Genomic DNA, 17,105 nt, shown 5'->3' with positions numbered 1-17,105 from the left:
TGCCTTTTATGTTAAGCTATTAACATAGCTTCTGCCGGACCGCAGATTCAGTTTGCCAAACTGGTTTCATAAGTCATAATTACCATTAGCTACGTATTACAGAGTACTATAAGACTTGTAACTGCACCAGGCTATGCAAAAGAAGAGATAGTGGAGTACCACAGCTTTTGAAATTAATAAGCAATAGTAATTAAAATATGGAAGTCTTTATAAAATATATGTCAATAGCTAAGCATTATAATAGATGCTTAAGCAAATTAATGATTAGTTTAGGAGGGAAAATTCCTCCCTAACAACTGCACTTTAGTGTAGGTATATATAGATGCTTAGGAGCATTAAATCTAACAATGTATATATGTATGTATGCATGCACTCCTAGACAGCGAATTGTGTTAATAATGTTTATGGTTCTAAGGGTACACTTAGAGGTCTAACAGAGGGATTATTATCATACGCGTTTTTATGGAACTAAAGGCAACACGACACTTCTCTACCCGTTAAATTGCTGAAAGTTTTTTTTTTTGACACAATAAGTTATCTGTTTAAAGAATGGTTAAGTGGTCAAAAAAAAAAAAAAAAAAAAATCTTAAATGCCATTATCATTGGGGGTTTCATGGAAAATGTTTCATCATCCCATATAAATTTATGTGATATCAAAATTGGTTTAAGGCACACAAAAAAAACAAGAATAATCAATCATATTCAATATTCATGTATGTAAAGTTTTGCAACCTAGAATTTCACTAAGAATCTAAAACACTTAATAAGATTTTGGCACAACTCACAAACACATCAAAATTAAATGACTAATACGAAGTACAAAGTTGCCACTAGTCACTACAAAGCACAAACAGTTCTACAAGTACAAAATATATAAGCAGCGCACGACAATTTTTTTCAAGTCCTTTCCGTATGATCCGAATTCAGAATGGCATACAAGCTTAGCTTCACAACGCGATAATCAACAACAATGGTCTCTACTTTGCATAGTCTCCGCGAAAACTATGCCTCATTGTCTATCTTTTTGTTGCCACTTTTGTCTCCCATCTACATTGGCATTGTAATTAACTTCCATCAATTGATCTTTAATCAATTTGGCAACATTTTTTCCATATGGAGTATACTCGAAAGTACCCAAGTCTTGCAACAATTTCTTTATAAGTTGTTCGTACAAGAAGGGAACGTGCTTCTACAACCAAAAAGACAAAACTTTTAACAATCAATCTTATGTATAACTTCAATATCACAAAATATTGTTAGTACTAATGTTGTGTATTTTACCTTTGTCTCTTTGAGTAGTCTCTGGATGACATAATTTCCGTACTCATTTTCCACAATATTCACAAGATTCTCACTCTTTAGGAGCTCCTCTGCTACATAAGTCCGAAACGGACAGCCGCAACATTTCTCTACCAAATAGCTACCACTTTTACTTGTACACAATGTCTCATACACAGGTCTTAATCTCATAGCAATTATTTCATTACATGATCCGTAATTCATCATTATTACATGCTGTAACACGTAGTTCCTGTAAACCATAAAAACATATATCATTTTAAAACTTCAAAACTTATTATATGAAAATAAATGAATACTTTGTATATGATTTAGGAATTGGCAATTACCCGTGCAAATCTAGTGCCAAGGCTGCTGCATGGTTGGAGATTACATCAAGGAGACGTTCTTTGAAAGAGGGGACATAGAATGGCGTGGGAGAGGAATCCATGTGATCGATGCAAACTTGTAACGTAATGCATCCATATTTGGTGGTAGCTATATTAGGCCAATGTTTCACCACTTCTTCATATAGAATCTGGCATAACACATGTTAAATCATTCATAAGTCATAATATATAGTGTTAGGGCCTGTTCACATTTACTTAATTTCAGTTCAGTTCAGCTCCTAATTTTCTTTTCTCATAAAATATTCATTTCAGCTCCAATCAGTTCAGTTCAGTTCAGTTTAGCTCAGCTCAGTAAATGTGAACAGGCCTTAGTCATGTGATAAAAATAGTACTTTATTTACCTCGTTAGTAAACTTATCCAATGACTTAAAGCATTGTTCAATAACATGTCTTCCAAATTGGTCATTCATCAACCTCACAACACTAGGAGCAAAAAACCTTGGAAACAGACTAACACCAACTAGTTTCCTCGCGACATGGATCAACTTCTGAATCACCTGACAACTGTTGAAAATAAACAAAAACATCAGTCTTAGCCTCAACTTGTCTCAGAAAGAAACTAATCAGAAACTACTCATGAAAGAGCTTAACAACTTACGCGATAGGGTGACAGGAAGCACAGACAAGGTCCTCATCAGAATATTCTGCAATCTTAATAAGTATACCAGTGATCACCCTTCTAGGACAGTCTTTTAGGAGATGCAGAAATTCAGAAGAAGTTCCTTTATCCATCATTACAACGTAGGGATTACGTAAGAAATCTCTTAGTAACATCATTGGTCTATTATAACATCTTGACTCAATAAAATTATTCCAAAGTCTGTCTGCTGCGCTAGAATATAGACCAGGATATTGTGTAATCGAATTCGGATAATTCAATTCACTGCTATTGCTATTACTGCTACTGCTAGCACCTGCATACTGACGATAGGAGTGTAAACCCATGATGTTGTTACCAATTACATGTTGATCATTGCTTACTTGATACTGATTAGGCAGAGAAGATTGCCCTGTTCAAAGAATTTCCAGAAAAAAAATACAGTTAAATTTTTGCGTGTTTATTATTCATATTAATCAATTTGTATACTTAATTCTTGTAAATTATACAAGAAAATCTTGCATTTAATAAAACCACAATAATTAAATCCAAGTAACAGAATATTTTAAAAAAAAATTTAGACTTATTAAAATTTAGACGTATTAAAAATTTAGACTTATTACTTTATTTCCAATTTTTTGGTTTTTTGTTTTTTAAAAATATATTACATATGTTACATAATGGATCAAAAAAAGTTTAGACTTATTAAAATCATGATAATTTTGAAAACTGACAACAAAAAAGTGAAAATAATTTTTTCTTGTTTCCTGTTTTTGGTTTTTAGTTTTCAAAAAAACAGGAAACTGAACCAAATGCCAAACAAGCCCTTATTTATTAATAATCGATTTACTTTAAAGTTATGTGTGATGCAATGCAGACTACAAATTTCAGAAATTTCAGGGTAAATGTAACGACTAATACAATGCAGACTAAAAAACAAGAGATTTTAGGGCTAATTTAAAATCAATTGAACCAACATATTAAATTTTAAGGCTATTTACAATTCTACCTTAAAAATAGTTAGTCAATCGAATTCTTATTATATTAGTTTCAATATGTATTCTTGAATAACATAATTTTATACAATATCAAGTGTTGCGATTATTTGAGACTATAGATTAATCCTACATTATAATTCAATATAAGAAACACATTGCACGTAATTAAATCACAAGAACAACTTAACAAAAAATCAATACCTTGATCATTGTTGGGCGATAAACTTAAATGTTGCAAATTTCGTATCAATGAATTCAAGTAAGTAGTATGATCAAGATTTCCATTAATAATTTCTTGAATCATTGTATTGTTTCTCAGAGACATTGATCTTCTTTAGCTTTCAACAAAGTTTTGTAACAAATAGCTTTCAACAAGTTTTGTAACAATTAAAATTAAAAAGAGTGAAAAAAAATTAGCGTTAAACTATGGTAAAAACGTTGGTAATTGTATAATTTTTTGGAGGAAGGTACTTTGGTTTTCCTAATTCTACTATAAGTCTAGTAGTCTACTCTTCTTATATTTAGGGTTTTTAATAAGGAACAACATGTATTAATTTATATTTTAGAGTTTTTTTTAGAAAGAAAATTATAAAGATAACAAAGTAAGTTTAGTTGGAGTTGGAGTAGAATCTGTTTCCAAATTACGATTTAATTATCACTGGTTAATTATAAAAGGTAGTTTTGAATGATTTAGGTTACTTCATAAATCATAATTCTGTTTAATATGATATTATAAATTATGATAAGATCTTCACCCAAGAAAAAAAAATTTATGATAAGTTTATCCCAAAAAGTTGTTAAAGTACAAATTTACGTATAAAAAATAAATTAAAAAAAAAAACCGATATAATAACCACAAAATCAATCTAAAACATCTTATAACAAAGATGACTATTTAACCCTTTAAACCAATTATAAACTATGTCATTAATATGTAAAAAAAAAAAAAAAAAATTATATAAGTGCAAACAACGATTTTAAAAAATTTAAAATAAATAAGATACTCAAATAATAAGTCAATTTTGGTTTGATAATAACAAATTCAGTTCGGAAGAGCCTTTACAAAAAAATTACAAAAGTAGCATACCTAGGGCTACTCACTTGTAAATAATTTATAAAAAAGGTAATTTTTTATCAAGTGAGTCCCTTTTGTGTACTATTGGAGATGCTCTAGCGAGTGATGATGTCACAACTTATAATTAAAGATTAGTTTCTTATGGTTCGCAAACATGTATGTTTCAATGAAACTTAATTTTTATTGTTCCTCTTGCAAACTGTAAGCCAAGAATTTCGTAAAACAGATTTGTGGTATCTTTAAGCAGAAGAATCTGAAAGAACTGAAACTCATGATGCTTTTGATAACCAATGTAACTTGATCTCAGTAGCTCAAGAAAACTGATCTGTTGCAACTTTCATGCTACTGAGCTTATAATTAATCCCTTCTGAACCATTTCATATCAGCTGGCAAAAGTTTTTTCTTAGGGTACTCGTATCAGATTCAGGTACGTGTCCAAGAGGTAGGCACAGTACAGCAGATTCATCAGAAGATTTCTTATTTTTAGTCCAAAACTCCAAATAGAGAGTAAGTGTCCATAAGCATCCATGATGAACTATGTACTATTGTTGGTGCAACGCGTCTAATCTAATTGAAATAAAGAGTTTGAGTAACATTGAGTACAAAATTACAAAACAAATGTGCTTTACATTCCCAAAATTGTGTGATACACTGTAAACTCGCGCTATGTTTGCAACACTCCTGCAAAACTAGGCTGCAGCTTTAATCCTTAGCAATAAGAATCTGTTCATCATCAATTAAATGATTAGTTATACCTCAGTATGACATTAAAGCTGCCCAAGCGATACTTACATTATCCATGTGAATTACATCCCCTGTGCCTAGTTCTACAAAAATGATCGAAAGAGTTCTACTCCACAGTAATCTTTACTGCTCGAGCCAGGCGTTTGACATGAGTTAATCTCAATCTCTTAGAGGTTACAACACCTGAAACAGTCAAATGAGCACATAAATATGGACATAGGTAGATTAGGTACATACTCATAATAAGCAGAATTTAACAGAACATAAAGAGTAACTCACAGCCTGTAAGAAGTCCCCCATTTTGCTGTTGAACATTACTATGTAATCTTCTAGCTAGATGCCTTATGTCACTTACACGTAACCTTCTCGGGTTCTTCCTTATGTTCTGAGCTCCTCCTAAACATAGTAAAAGAATTTTCTTAAGAACACAGTATTTAATCACAAAGAATGACACTCCTTTAAGCAGTACATGAGATGTAATCAAATTTACAAACTAATAAACCTTGAGTAGTTTCAGAGCAGGTTGGCTGCTCATTAAGTATAGGTAAACTGGCAGAATGGTGATCAATCAATTTAAGCTCAGATGCATGACTTCTTGTGTTAGTATCTGTTTGCTGAGAGCCTAACAGTTTGGCATTCTGAGCCCTGAGTCTCCTGAGCTGATAATTTCTACGCCGTCTAGCAAGATGCCTATCCCTTTGCTCTTGGGTCATGTTCTGTCTTCTTATCCTGTCTCTAAGACGGCGTCTTTCCCTTTCCTTTTCCCTCTGCATCGCGTGTGCATCCACTCTTTCTGCTTGCTGCTTTGAAGCCATTCCCCTTTAACTCTGTGAACACCCAAGAAAGTTAGAAAAAAAACTCACACCAATGTTGTACATAAAAATTAAATGTAATTACAAAGCATGATCATGTCAACAACAGCACGTTTTTAAGTAAGATTTGTTGTATATCAAATCGACAAATAACTCATTATTTGAATTTGATGAGCCAATGTATGCAGGGACATCCTTATATATATATATAAGGAACAAAATTGCACAAGAAATAGAGTAATTTATTGGAAAACATATATAGATGATATATTATTGCCAAATAGTGGTATACTGGTATACGTTCATAAAAAAAGATATAGGTACAAACTTGATAATAATGTGACACTGTGTGTAAATTTGTACTCGTTTACTGAATTCCTTAAACTGAGTTCATAAGTAAATTGAAAACATAAAAAGATGTAATCTTGTTTTATGAGTAAAACAAACTCTTTAGCCTACTTACAAAATCGTGTAATGTATATCTTAGCCGAATGTACATAAATTATTACTACGTGACGCATCCATGCCTCGTGCTCGTATGTGCACCAATACCCGATCAAGAAGGCGCTTACAGCCAAAAATCAACAATCACCAAGAAAACCTTTCCACAAAAATCGACCATTCAACAATCCAACACAACATTTATTTGTAGAATAAAAACAATTTATAACATTCCCAGTGAGATTAAATGTATATCTAAGCCAAAATGTTTGTAGACTCATTGAACACATGAACATCAAAAGAAAAAAAAAATGATTCGTAAAATGGAAATGAAATATTTGTCGCAAAGATTAAGGATGGACTTGCCTTGGGATCGGAGTTTTTGCGGCATATATGTATATATCTGATATTGGGAAATGAAGAACAAAATCAAAATGGAAAACGAGTCGAATTTTGGTTATTTCTGTCTGAGAGATGTTTCATTGGCATTGCACATTTGCACCCCCAATCAAAATAGAGGAGTTTATTGGCATACTTCTCATCTGTTACCCTGTTACAAGTTTATATATCTCCTGTAAGTTCCAATTATACATATGCATTGATGTGGATTATAGGTGTAGATCCAATCCATATTAATTTGGGTTTGGGTTTCATGACATTGCAATCCTATGAATATGGGTTATATGTAGGTTTTTAGGATGGAGGTCTTGAGTAATTATGGGCTGGGTTAGGATTTGGCCAAATATTATCTTGGGTTGACTCTTTAGATTGGATTGGGTTTCTCTGTCCAAAAGTAACTGGGAGGCCTTATTTATTACTTTTTAAAAGTTTGAGATAACTACTACCTCCGATTTTTTTAGTTGCAACAAAAAAATATTCGATGTAGTATTATGAATGGTATTTGGACATTTATATTCTCTAAACTGTTTATTTACTTATTTGCGCTCATTAATATTAATGCCTCTTTTTTTTTTTTTAAGCTCTTGTAAAATATTGTGCATACATTTATAATCCAAAAAAAATAGTTGTTTACATATTTTCCTCATTAATGCCACCAACAATTATAGTCGAGTCTTGTGACATATGGACAAATCGAAAGAGCTTCCAGGACATAACTAGCTATGACGCGCGCATCACACGCATTAGCTGTCCTAGTGACAATTAAAAAAAATGACTAAAAAAGAATCATCTCAAACATACGGAACAAATCATATTAAATAAGCCAACATAGTGTTTACTTTTTGTTGGCCTTTTTTTTTTATAATCTACTTGTTAGTGGACCATCTCAACTAAAAGCTTAAACTTATGGTTGAGGCCCAAGAATATGTTTTATACTCTATCACGCCCCTTCACATGAGAGCCCGTTCGGGCTAGAAGTGTGGATGCAGCATGGGCCTCCTTTATACCCAACGCTTAATATTCCACTTGAAAGTAGGGGGTGGATGAGATTCGAACCCGTGACCTTTGTGTCACGTTGGCTCTGATACCATGTTAGTGGACCATCTCAACCAAAAGCTTAAACTTATGGTTAAGGCCCAGGAATATGTTTTATACTACTCCGATGATATATTTCCAAAGAAGCTCAATTTGAATCTCGTAAGTCGTAAATCATATAGGTTGATCATTTAGGATATCAACATTATAATTGATAATCAAATTATATATGTAGCACAAAAACGACTTGGTTTGTAGACAAAGGGAAGTCCAAATCTCAACCAATTCTTTGCTTCATTAGCACCATAACAGTTAAGATTTAGAAACCGAGAAAATCTCATATCTCATAAAGTTTTCGTGCTATTGTGATGATGGATATGAATTAGAAGTGATTTGAGTTGCTTAAGTGTCACTTATGATTGATCCAATGTCATTTTCAACAAAAACCTAATATAAACGTAAAAGTTATAACTTATCAAGTAAAAAGTAAACTTTATTGGTGAAATTATTGTTGGAAATTAAAAACAAAGTTTATTACACTTAGACTAGTCAAAGTTATAAAAGTCACAAGCACCTTTGGTGACATAAGACATTAGACTGAAAATGACACTTATATTGTTGTACTATCTTAGAAACTACTTTGCTTGTAATTTGCAATTGTGAAGTTTAGCCCAAATATGGGTAGTGTAGGTGGCTTTATTAATTATTTACACATTTTACACATATCACCTTAGATATACGCATACCTGTATTATACTTTCAATGGTTTGTAAATTCTCTCATATTACTAAAAATAACAAATCATATTAACATAATTTTTTAAATATTAAATACTCCGTAACAAAAATATCATTTAGTCTCCTACGAAGTAAAAAATATAAGGACTATCTTTTTCATAAAGAGCAGGTGAATAATGGAGATTTTTCATTATTAGTGGACGGTTACAAATGATTCTTAACGCCATTTAGTAATAAAAGTCTCTTTTAGTTCTAGAGTTCTTGCATATTTCCCAACCAAAAGTTGAAGAAATCACACAAGTCTACAATAGTCAAATAACCACAAGAATCACTATTTTGTGTTGGGGAAGACTATGTATATGTTGCTATCAGTTCACAACTTCAAAGAATATACCAGGAATTTGTTATTCAGTAAAAAAAAAGGATATGGTTGTTTTCACATGTTACAATTAAATTAAATAATAATATCATTTGCCGTCCAACGTGTTACACAACTTCCCCTAAAGCAATAACACCTTGTGGTGTGGTCCATGTCTAAGAGGCCCAGATATGCCTGTTATTACGCCATATGAATGTGAAGTTTGTTGGAAAATTATAAATTATTCTGTATAGAATATAATGGAGTAAAAAAATTTATTATAAAGTAATAGATGTGAGAAAAGAGAAATGATACGTGAAAAAAAAAAAGAAAACTATTATATGAAGACATGAAGTGAACATTATAATTATATATTTAAAAAAAAAATGTTAAAAAAAATAAGTGATGCGCTATGGGAGTACATAGAGAGTGTGTTAAGTATCACGTACCACACTAACATTTCAACCAACTACACTAGATGACATTCATATTAATATTTGTTTCATAAAAAAATAAAACGTTTATATTAATATTGTGTACTCTTTCAATTCTAATATATTTGCCTAAATTCCATTTAGATTGTCTCTTATAAGTTGTTTGTATTTTCTAATGTGGTAACATGTCCTCATAAAACACATTTTTGTGTAGGGCAAACAAGGAGGGATGGGAAGTACTCTCTGTGTTTTAATTCATTTTCCCATTGACCCTAACCCTCACATTAATTGGTCAAATAAGATAGATACAATAAGATGGATATAGTTATTGTGGTAGTATTATGAGTCCACCTAATTGTATGACCCTATAGGCCTATACCCACCCATTGTTGGCAAAATGGTAAGCAAATTCTCGAAGTTAGAGGTTTGAACCCTATTCATTGTACTTTATGGAAATTCCACTATTGTTCCTCTAATTCTCAAAGTGTATAATTTACTACTCGTATCTCAAGTCAAGTTGACCTGTGAGAGGTTCTAAGTTATAAGGACGCTTCTTATATATATTTAAAAAATGTACTCTATGACGTGTGCATGACACACATGCACGTGCAGCTAGCTTGTGCATAACATGGGACAAGCCTGTGTCACACAAGTTATTGTGCGCTAGCAAGTGTCGTGCACACGCCAGCTTAAATGCAAAAAGCTATTTGGGATGTTTCAAGAATGCATGACTAAGTCCACTTCAGAATATAGCCGCATGTCTTCACGTCTATGATCTGTAGCATTATAAATCATTGTACAGTCAATATCAAAGAAATTGAAAAGGAGAACTGATTATCAGATTTAGATGTGCAATCATTATAAATGCTTGTTTTGTTTGTGTTGAACTCCATTATATTCAGCTGAACATACAAAGTGCAACCAAAGATGTATCTATAAATTTCAATAGCCACACATTATACAATTACTACTAATAGCATTAATTTCTACAAAACTACACTTCAACTATGAATGGAAAATGAAACTATGGCCCCAACCCCAATTGTTTATCTAACATTTTTTTAGTAAATCACATACTGGTGTTGCACAAACAAAACCAAAGCTGTTAATTGTTACCCTACTGATAAACTGCAAGTAGGCACCAGAACTCTTATTCCAATTCCCACGAACGTAGCAAAATTTTGAGCAGGACATGGAGAGGAGAACGGGACTTTACAAGACTCCAAGCCATTTGTTTGATCAAGTTCTTTGGCATTAGTATTCCTCACCTCCATGCAGAAGAGGATGACAAAATCCGGTTCTTCCATCCCAGAAAGAGTGCTCCATGCCACTCTTGCAACCTATAATTTCCATGGAACTCCTTCATCAAACCCCTGACTCCATCAATCACTGTGTAACTCAAGGGCAATTGAGTAAAACCTGCCATGCTCAACCTTGCCCTCCATTTGCCAAAAGGCTCATGCCTTTCCACCCTTTCTCCGTCCTCGCAAGCTATCATGTTAACAATATCACGTGCAAGACAATGCATCTCTGCATTTATCCTCTTCTTGTCATCCCTAGCAAGAGCCACATCAACTGACTCATACATAGCCGTGTAGTAATCCAAAGTCTCAACGAATCGTTGGAGGAAGGGAGAAGTGTTTGTGTTTGACTCTTGCTCGACTACAGTGACTATTCGGGGTGACAATTCCTTAACTAGCCTTAACAAGCGGTCCCGATGGTTTGCAGTGCTCACGCTCTCATCTGGCATGTGGTGTAGCATGTAAGGAAAATTCACTGCCAAAGCCTCCCCAGGGCGAATGCTTAGATTCTCCCTTTTTACTTGGCAACCTGACATTGCTGCCGCATGGAATTCAAAGGGCACATTGTATTTTTTAGCCTCCATCATAAGTTTCTTCTCTACAAGTTCCAGCCCTGCTCCCCGAGCATAAGCTGATTGGGAGTCATCGACTCCAGTGATACGAACAAGTGGGGGCCCACCAGGCCGGTTACCAAGAGACTGGAGTAACGATAACCACTGTGTCCCCATCCCAATTTGGAAATCAATGATGTGGATACTCCCCTCGTGCCCCACAGCTTCTTGAATGATGAGATTCGAGGACATGTATGCAAATTTGAAATAAGGGCAAAACTGATACAAAATGTGCATATAGGTGAGAAGCTCAGAACTAGTTGGTTGCTCACACCTTAGCTTCTTGTAGATAGTATAACCCGAGGATTCCAGCCTTGCTCTCAGCCCTTCAAGCATGTATGCAGCCAGTCGTTGCATAGGTGTGCCACATACTGACACCATCTTCCCTAAAGCATCCATCAAGGTTTCTGCAGTTGACACATCCTTCTCTGAGACTGCTTGTGCACATAAGTACAGTATCTGTTTGAGATCCATCTTAGGGAGCATCTCCATCAGTTGGTTTGATGAGGATCCATGATTACCCCCATGACTCAAAGAGCAATAGTGTCCATCTGTCGAGCGAGGAGAATCAGGCCCCATCAAAGAGCGCTCCAGTTCTCTAAGCTGGTTTCTTAGTTCAGTATTGTCATCCACCACGGAGGAGTTACTCATTGGGGAACCATAAGTGTTATCGGATGATTGAGGAGGGTCTGAGATGTATGACTGAGAACCTTGTGGAGAAAACTGGCTTCTGTTCGATGAGGTGCTCACGCCAGATGGTGAGTCATAGATGTTATAAGGGCCAGCATTTTGACCAGAGTCTAATGTGATATACCCTTCATTGAAGTTTTGGAAAGATATCTGGTTTCCCTGAGCAGGGTTATTTGGGTACATGTTATTGTCGAACACTTGAAATTGGGATGAGCAATAAGGTGTTATATCAGGGGCATGCTGGTAAAGGAATCCATGTACTCCACTCGTAGCACAGTTATGCTGAGATGTTTGCATCTAGTATTGTACTATCTGACGTTATGAAAGAAAATTCAGGGAAGATAAAGATTAATAGCCGTTTGCTTGAAACTAGAGCTACAGTGAGAGTATGATGCGGAGCAAGAGCAAATGGGTTACCTGCAGAGATTTAAAGAGACTATAAGAATTCACAACCAATCAAACTTTTAAAAGCCACATCATACAATTAACATGAAGAGTTTGAAATGACTATTGAACCTCAACTGGACAATAATTGATATTAAAAAAAAAAAAAAAAAAAAAAAAGGTAAATAAATTGAAGACGGACACCAATTACTCCAACTAAATTCACAGGATCAGCAATATCCAAGTTTCACGGTGCAAATTTTGCATTAAAAACAAATCTAAACCAATATCAGGTCAGGTATATTTGCTTCTTAATAACATTCACAGATCCAAACAGGAAGCTACACCTTAAAAGGGAACTGCAGGTCTCAAATCGAATTGAAGATATTGAAGTATGACGACCTAGAAAGTTTAGGCTTCAATTTTTATCTCAACCTAGGACATCTCTTGATTGCTTGCAACATAGTGTGACTGTAAAGTTTAAGCTATTGACATTAGTCTAACTCAGTGGAACATGAACAAAATGCTTATCACTGGAATCATGGATGTTGACACTAATATAATTCAGATAAACAGGCTACACTGACATTTGACATGACCATCTAACTCCAAACATCACAATTATCAGGTAGTAGCAAATCTACACACAACACGATCTTGAATAGGGCAGTGTCCCCCAATGTTCATCATCCTAAGTCTCAAAAAAAAAAAAGTAGCATCAAGAATGTTTAATTATAAGGTAGCAGCAGAATCTAATGTAGCTAGCTGTTAAATTAAAGTCCCTTAGTTTCTACATCCTCATTTCCCTGTTCGGGAAGTAACCAGTAAAAAAGACATAAATCTGAGATACAATTAATAATCTGAAATAAACTACCATCAGGTTAACCAGAACCAGGAATGTTTGACTAAACAAGAAATAAGCACAAAACAATCACCACAGGTAGTTAAAAGTAATGATAGATGCATTACTCGATAGAAAACCAATACATCTCCGGATGTATAATGCAGGACAAACTGCCTAAACGAATCGGAAAGTGATGAAAAACGGCTCATTTATGAAACGAATATCCAACTCGGAAAGGAAAGGCCAATTGAATAGAAGTACTATGGAACACAATAACATTGCAATGAATTCAAGATCTAATCTTTTCTATAACAAAGATCATAGCTTCATAAACCGCCTAAAATGATCACAAAGACTAAAACCTTAACACTACCATCATGATCTCTAAATCTTGCTACTCTAGTAAGGCCTATATTTTCAGAATACTGGTAATCTTAATTTTTATTTTGTTTTCCGAAAATAAATACACCCTTAATCAAGCTTATACCAATAATAATAGTTACAAAAGGTAATAATTCGCGTGAAAGCATAGTCAGAGTCCATAATTTCATCAAATGAAGGCTGTGAAGCAGTGAAAAGGCAGGAATTAAGGTAAAAAGCCACTTTTTAATCCAAAAGAAAGAAAAATGAAAAGGGTAACACTAATTCCCACATATCATCAAAGTTCATGCACCAAACATCAATAATAAAAGCTAATTAATGTTTATTAATTATCTATATTATAGTACGGAGTACTTTGTATTATATTATGTACCTCAAGATTCAATAAGCTAATCATCAATCTATTCAAAATTTTGGATTATTTTGATTAATTCCTACATAAACCAATCTTTCAACTCAGAACTACTAATCACAAAAAAATTAATCATAAAAAAAAAATTCTAAAGATACAAGAAAGTTTCTAACTTTAAGAAACCAATTCAACAAGTTGAACAACCAAAGAGTAAATTTCAAACAATCCCAACAACCAAATACAAACAAAATTGCAAACATAAAGTCCTAATTCATCACAAGTAAAATGAAAAATTGCTAACATAAAGTTTCAATACAACAAAGAAATGAAATTAGGGAAGGGGGAAATTAAAGAAAGAAAGATTTGAGTAAGTGGGTCAACAAAATACATACCTTGTTTAATAATTTCCCAGAATAATCTGAAATTTGTATGAGTTGAAAAATGCAGATTTTGAAGATTTGGGGAAAATATTAGGAGAGAGAAAATGTTAAAAAGTTTTGAGTCCAGGAAAATTAATTTGGGGGAAGTTGATAACTTGGTTCAACCTACCACTTTTATAATCAACAATCTTATGTTTGACACGAAGTATGGTTGGAAAAATGCCCTTGATTGTGAATTTAATTACGATTATACCCTTTGCTTCTACACTAGTGGTGGCCATTGAGTGACTAAAGTGGGGCCCAATTTTATGATGATAAAACAAAAAGGAAATAGAGCAATATTACGTCACTCCTTATCTTTTGTCATCTCCGCGTTCTTTTTACAAGTACTCGTAATCAACCTATCACTCGTATCTATCATTATTCTTTGATCTTTGATTTTGTATTTGGCAATGTATTGTTTTTCCCATTTCTCAAATATTGCAATATGGTGATTAAATATTGCAATATTGCAATACGAACTTTGAGAAGAAGAGAGAGATAAAGATAGGAACTCATGTGATAAGGAGAAAGAAATCGATAAAACATGTGCAAATAAGAAAATGTTGTAATATACTAATATTTGTGAAAATTCTTAAAATGATAATAATTGTTGTAATATTTGTAGAATGAAGAAAGTAGTATTGTAGTAATGTATTTAAGGAATCACGCTAGTATAAATTTAGAAGTTGGTGAATGGATAAGGGCATGTTTGATTATAATTATTGGATTTGTTTAGAGTTGTGTTTTGATGAGGCTTTAGGATATAGTTAGTATCTAATATAGTTTTTTACCTTACCATATTGTCCATATATATAGTTGAGCTAATGCCTGCAATTGCATATTTGCATTTACAACTACACATATACTTCAATAGCTTAGGTTCTAGGAGCTATTAGCTTAGGTTCTAAGAGCTATTTTTCCAGCTAATAATTACTTTCTCCTATTCCTATTTTAATATATACTCCAGTAGCACTTGTTGTACTATTTACTTAAGCCACTTTTGACTAACGTTTGTAATTTATACATATAAGGAAAAAGAAAAAAAAAAATAAAGTATAGATACGAGCTTGCTAGAATCATCTCAATTGAATAGATAGATATACATGATCTAATTCAGTATCTTAAATAGGTTAGACTACATATGTTACTTCAAGAATATGATATTGGTGAAAAGATGTCAAACATATCTATCTGTATTTCACTAACTTCAGTTCTTATTTCCCATCTATACTATAAAGTATAATAAACTGTAATTAGTTAATTACAGTATAATTAGTGACTTCATCTCTGTCGTCAGCTAATTAAATAATACAGTAAATAAAAGCACAAATGATGTACTAGTATTATTGTCAAATAATTTCTAGATGATCGAGTATAATTGTACAAATCATGTTTTTGAATTGTTGTCTATGACAGCATGATAATATGTAAGTGGTCCCTCTTCCTTGATATTTTAGGACGTACATATACTAAGCTCTCTCTATCTACTATACATATACAGTACTCCGTGGTAACGTGTTATCACAAAACAAAACTAATATTTATCCTCATCTTTGATTAATAAGCTAATTCCTTAATTAGTGAACGTTGATTGGTTCGTCAACATTATTAATTATTTATACTCTCATCCTTACTTAATAATTGCTTCATGCTTTCATAAAATAAAAGTAATCGATATCATGTGGTTCTAGAGTATGTAACAGATTCTAGCTAATCAACTTAATAATTTTAATTTGACACACAGGAGTAAATTAAACATGCATCTATTTGTTTAACAAAAGACGTACTAATTGGTATACAGTATGAGTATACTACTAGTCTACTACGTATTAATTTATGGAGGCTTTTGTAGGTCATTTGATCTTAATATATAGTATTACAATTTTGGATTTGAATTGGATGATCGATGTTATAAGTAGAATAGTTTTTATCGTATCAAATCTAGCTTACTCATACTCAATTCATTTATTAAGAGTTTTCAATTCTAAATAAAGAATAATATCCTTTTATTACCTTACAAACTTCCCGGGATTAATACATATATACATGCGCGCGCGCGGAGGGGGCATGAGGCTTGTTCAAGTTGTTTAATAATGTTAATTTACAAATTATTACAAGTATAGTTCTTTTCATTATACATACATGGATTACTAATCGTGATAAGAAACAAATTATTTTGTGTCAAATGACAATATAAAGTTCATTCTCAATTTGAATTGTCAAACAATCCAATTTAATTATATTGAAATTAAATAAAATTTAGTATTTAGAATACCAAGTCCAATCCAATCCGAATTTACACCAATTCAATATCCAATTTAACACTAAATGGTTTGGTTAGATATTTGAATTCAATCCAAAATCCATATTGATATTTGGATTCAATTCTAGACTTGAACCACCAGGTTAATTTAACCTTTTATATGAGTTGACCCTTTAACATAGTATTAGACACGCACTGTCACACTGAATACCCATCACGTATCTCGAATTGGTCTGATGGTATCCTAACATTATATTCCCATTATATTGCTTATAAGGTTGTAATTTGTTATTTATTTATGAAGTTCTCATTGTCAATATTGCTTATAAGGTGAATAGACATATTGATATATTCACTTTAATTTCTTTTTCTTAGTATGTAATGCATATGGCGTTGATAAAGGGTAACAATGATATATTATGCTTGCACCAAATCTAATTGTCCATATTTTATACGGAGTGCTTTCGTAGAATAATGACCAAACATCAGCTACTATTAAGTTCAAGTTCAACCTATTTATAATTTTATACATGTTGTA

General features: G+C 32.9%; 1 protein-coding gene and 1 pseudogene across 2 annotated transcripts; both read right to left on the bottom strand.

Annotated features, from left to right (window-relative positions):
• Positions 1 to 1,009: 1,009 nt before the first annotated feature.
• LOC145610869 (pumilio homolog 11-like) lies at positions 1,010 to 3,609 on the bottom strand. Its single transcript, XM_081666139.1, has 6 exons — positions 3,486 to 3,609; positions 2,287 to 2,698; positions 2,030 to 2,192; positions 1,629 to 1,816; positions 1,282 to 1,531; positions 1,010 to 1,189 (listed from the first exon to the last, which is right to left on the bottom strand). The coding sequence occupies exons 1-6, from the start codon at positions 3,607 to 3,609 to the stop codon at positions 1,010 to 1,012; spliced, it is 1,317 nt and encodes a 438-aa protein (XP_081522265.1).
• A 6,626-nt stretch (positions 3,610 to 10,235) lies between these two features.
• On the bottom strand, positions 10,236 to 14,405 carry LOC145611123 (scarecrow-like protein 13 pseudogene; annotated as a pseudogene). Its single transcript, XR_014106332.1, has 2 exons — positions 14,275 to 14,405; positions 10,236 to 12,338 (listed from the first exon to the last, which is right to left on the bottom strand). The product of XR_014106332.1 is annotated as a scarecrow-like protein 13 pseudogene (transcript).
• Positions 14,406 to 17,105: the final 2,700 nt, after the last annotated feature.

This window comes from Chenopodium album, chromosome 24 (genome assembly GCF_948465745.1).
Source record: "Chenopodium album chromosome 24, dcCheAlbu1.1, whole genome shotgun sequence".
Taxonomy (NCBI): Eukaryota; Viridiplantae; Streptophyta; class Magnoliopsida; order Caryophyllales; family Amaranthaceae; genus Chenopodium; species Chenopodium album.
This window is presented reverse-complemented; position numbering and strand designations above follow the sequence as displayed.